The sequence below is a fragment of the Choloepus didactylus genome, chromosome 19 (genome assembly GCF_015220235.1).
Source record: "Choloepus didactylus isolate mChoDid1 chromosome 19, mChoDid1.pri, whole genome shotgun sequence".
NCBI classification, from domain to species: Eukaryota; Metazoa; Chordata; class Mammalia; order Pilosa; family Megalonychidae; genus Choloepus; species Choloepus didactylus.
The window spans coordinates 3,527,959-3,530,912 of NC_051325.1; the positions used below are offsets into that span (position 1 = coordinate 3,527,959).

General features: G+C 40.5%; 1 gene segment (V, D, J or C); it reads left to right on the forward strand.

Moving 5' to 3' along the window:
* Positions 1-2,150: 2,150 nt before the first annotated feature.
* Positions 2,151-2,666, forward strand: LOC119516002. The segment is given in 2 exon segments: positions 2,151-2,196; positions 2,281-2,666. Coding segments are annotated over 2 exon segments (432 nt in total).
* The last annotated feature ends 288 nt before the right edge of the window (positions 2,667-2,954 follow it).

Genomic DNA, 2,954 nt, shown 5'->3' on the forward strand with positions numbered 1-2,954 from the left:
AAGGAAGTGGAAGAGTTGTTTTCCTCATTGATTCTCAGTAATGCACCAATATGATTATTCAACATCTTATAGTCTAGTGTCTCATTCTGGACTGTCTTATGCAGATATAATCTCTATGGGTCTCCACTTTTATCTTACCACCTCTCTCTCAGTATTCCCTGATGTGATAACTGATATGTTGGTTCCTAATTTTCTCCATTTTCCCCAAATTGTGCCATTGCCTTGGTATCTCCAGTGTCCAGTTTCAGCCCTGCTCACCATACCTCAGTGCCTCCCAAACTTGTCACTGGCTGGGGATGTACCTCCTACACCCCATGTTTCTCCATTCACATATATTTGGGCCCTCTTATGCATCTCTCCCCTTGACCCTGGTGTACCTCCCATTATCCCACTTTCCTGAGGATGACTGGCCCTGCTGCCATCTACATGTGTCTCCATGTTAGTGTTATATTTTCCATAGTCCATATTCCCTAAGGATTTCAGGCCCTGTTGTATAATTCATGTTTCCCTACATTAGTGATATACTCTTATACTCCTTCTCCTCCATGTATATCAAGTTGTGTGATTTTAAAAATTATCCTCAATATTGTGGTATACATCACATTTCCTTTATTCCCCAGGTATGAATAGGACCACAACCTCAGCATTTATCATCATGTTAGCAATGCACACCCCATCCCTGCTCTTACTCAGATAGAAATATACTTTCTGCTTCTAATCCACATGATCTTAGAACAGGTCAAATCTGCAAGTAAATCAGCTCCAGCCTTGATTGTCCACAAGGAATGGACTTCTATTCTCAGTAAAATCTTGTGGTATAACCATGTCTCCTTCCTGTCTTATGCTGACAATATGCTTATTCAGACATCTGATTTTAAAATCTGTTTAATTATATCACAATTCTTATTCATTATGATTCTTCCAACATTAACTGAAGAAAAGACCACAGATAGTCTAAGCAATGAATAAATTATGATCTAATTAATAAGAAGCTGAGATATGATGCCCACCATGATGGTGAATCCAATTGGCATACACCTGGGTATTTACTGTTCATAACTTCATGCTATGAAACATGTGGTATGTCAGCTTCATCCACCAGTTGATGCTAATCATTTATGGACATGGTGACACCACCCCAAGATACGCATGGACATGTAATGATGGTTTTGCAAGGCTTGGGAGAGTTTCTTGTGAGCTGTCCTTCTAGAGGTCTAGAAATTCCCCAAGAGACAATATCTTCAGCCTCCCTGGTTAGAACCATGTCAAAAGCTCACAGAGAAACAGATTATTGATATGGAATATGAGACTGCATCAATAAGGGTGATTCTTTTATTGTATGAACTGATGTGAATCAGCTCACATAAGTGTAGTTATTTGAATTTTTCTGTGGTATTAAAATCAGAGGTCAAGAAGAAAATAAGGCTGTTTGGAAGAATAATGATATCCTTATTGCACCTTTGAAAAGGATAGCAACATTACCAGTAAAACATTGATGATAACCTAAATTTAATTATCCCCAGAACTGCACATACCAATTCAATGAAATTTTACCAGCTATGAATGTGATTCTTACTTATTTCTAATGTTAGTAACTGGGCTTCCAAGAGACCTAGAGAATACAAACATGAGGAAAGTGAAACCACTACACATCAGCAAAACATAATTCAAGCTAGATGAGTATTAACCAGAGGCACTGCTTTGTTTCTTTGGTGAATACATGATTTTGTGATTTCTTTTCATAAAGACTATTTGCTATATATATTTCATAAAGAAATTTGCTATATAAATATATCACTGGAAATAGAGTCACACTGACCTTATTCCAAAGCCATCCATGATCCCTGAAAAGATCTGGTTACCTAAGCAGCTCATGCAGCATATTTATTGTGAGGAGGAAGAGGAGGATAGGCTTAAAGGAAGAGAGACCCTAGGAGAAGATGAGGAAACACCAGCTTAACTCTCTCAGCGAAGCACCAGAGAAAATATCCTTCTCTCCCCCTTTCCCTTTTACATAGAAAGATACCACCCACATGCAAATTACCACCTAGGTAACCATATGAAAGGTCAGTGCACAATTACTTAAATTCAGGCTTCTTTGTTTCCTGGAAAAGTATTTTCTGTGAGTCAGAAATGTCAACCCCAAGAAGATGAATGTCCTGTGGTTCTTCCTCATTCTGGTGGCAGCTCCCAGATGTGAGTGTCTCAGGATTCAGACATGAAGTTAATGGAGTTGATGCATCTGAGCACACAACTGACTGTGGTTCTCCTTGTTCTCAGGTGTCCTGTCCAAGGTGCAGCTGAAGGAGATAGGATCTGGCCTGGTGAAGCCCTCACAGACCCTGTCCCTCACCTGCACTGTCTCTGGATTATCTTTACCTAGCAATTATTTAAACTGGATCTGGCAGGCTCTGGGAAAGGGGCTGGAGTGGGTTGGTGAGATAAACAGTGGTGGAAGCACATACTATAATCCAATGCTTCAGTCCCCAATCAAAATCACATTGGACATCAAGAATGAAGGTTATCTAAAGCTCAGCAGCCTGAGACTGGAGGACATGACCATGTATTTCTGTGTGAGAGTCACAGTGAGAAGAAGTCATGGTGAGCCCAGTCACAAACCTCCCCTGAGGGCACAGGAGGAGCTGGGCTGCAGGGGGCTCTCCTGACCACCAGGAGTTGTGCAGCGGCCATCTCTAGGGCCGGGTGCAGAGAGGGGCTGGAAGGAGTCTCCTGGCCTAGCATGGGGTTCCCTCTTCTTGCTCCATAATATGTAACCCCATAACACACAATACGTGCTAGGATGAATCTAAGATTCAAACTCAGGACAGGATTTTTGTAACTAATTGCATGTTTAAATAATGCATACTTATATTATTTACAATGTTATATGAATTGTGTGAATATGCCTGAAAGTGTAAATAAAGCTTGCATTTATGATCTCTGTGAAATTGTTT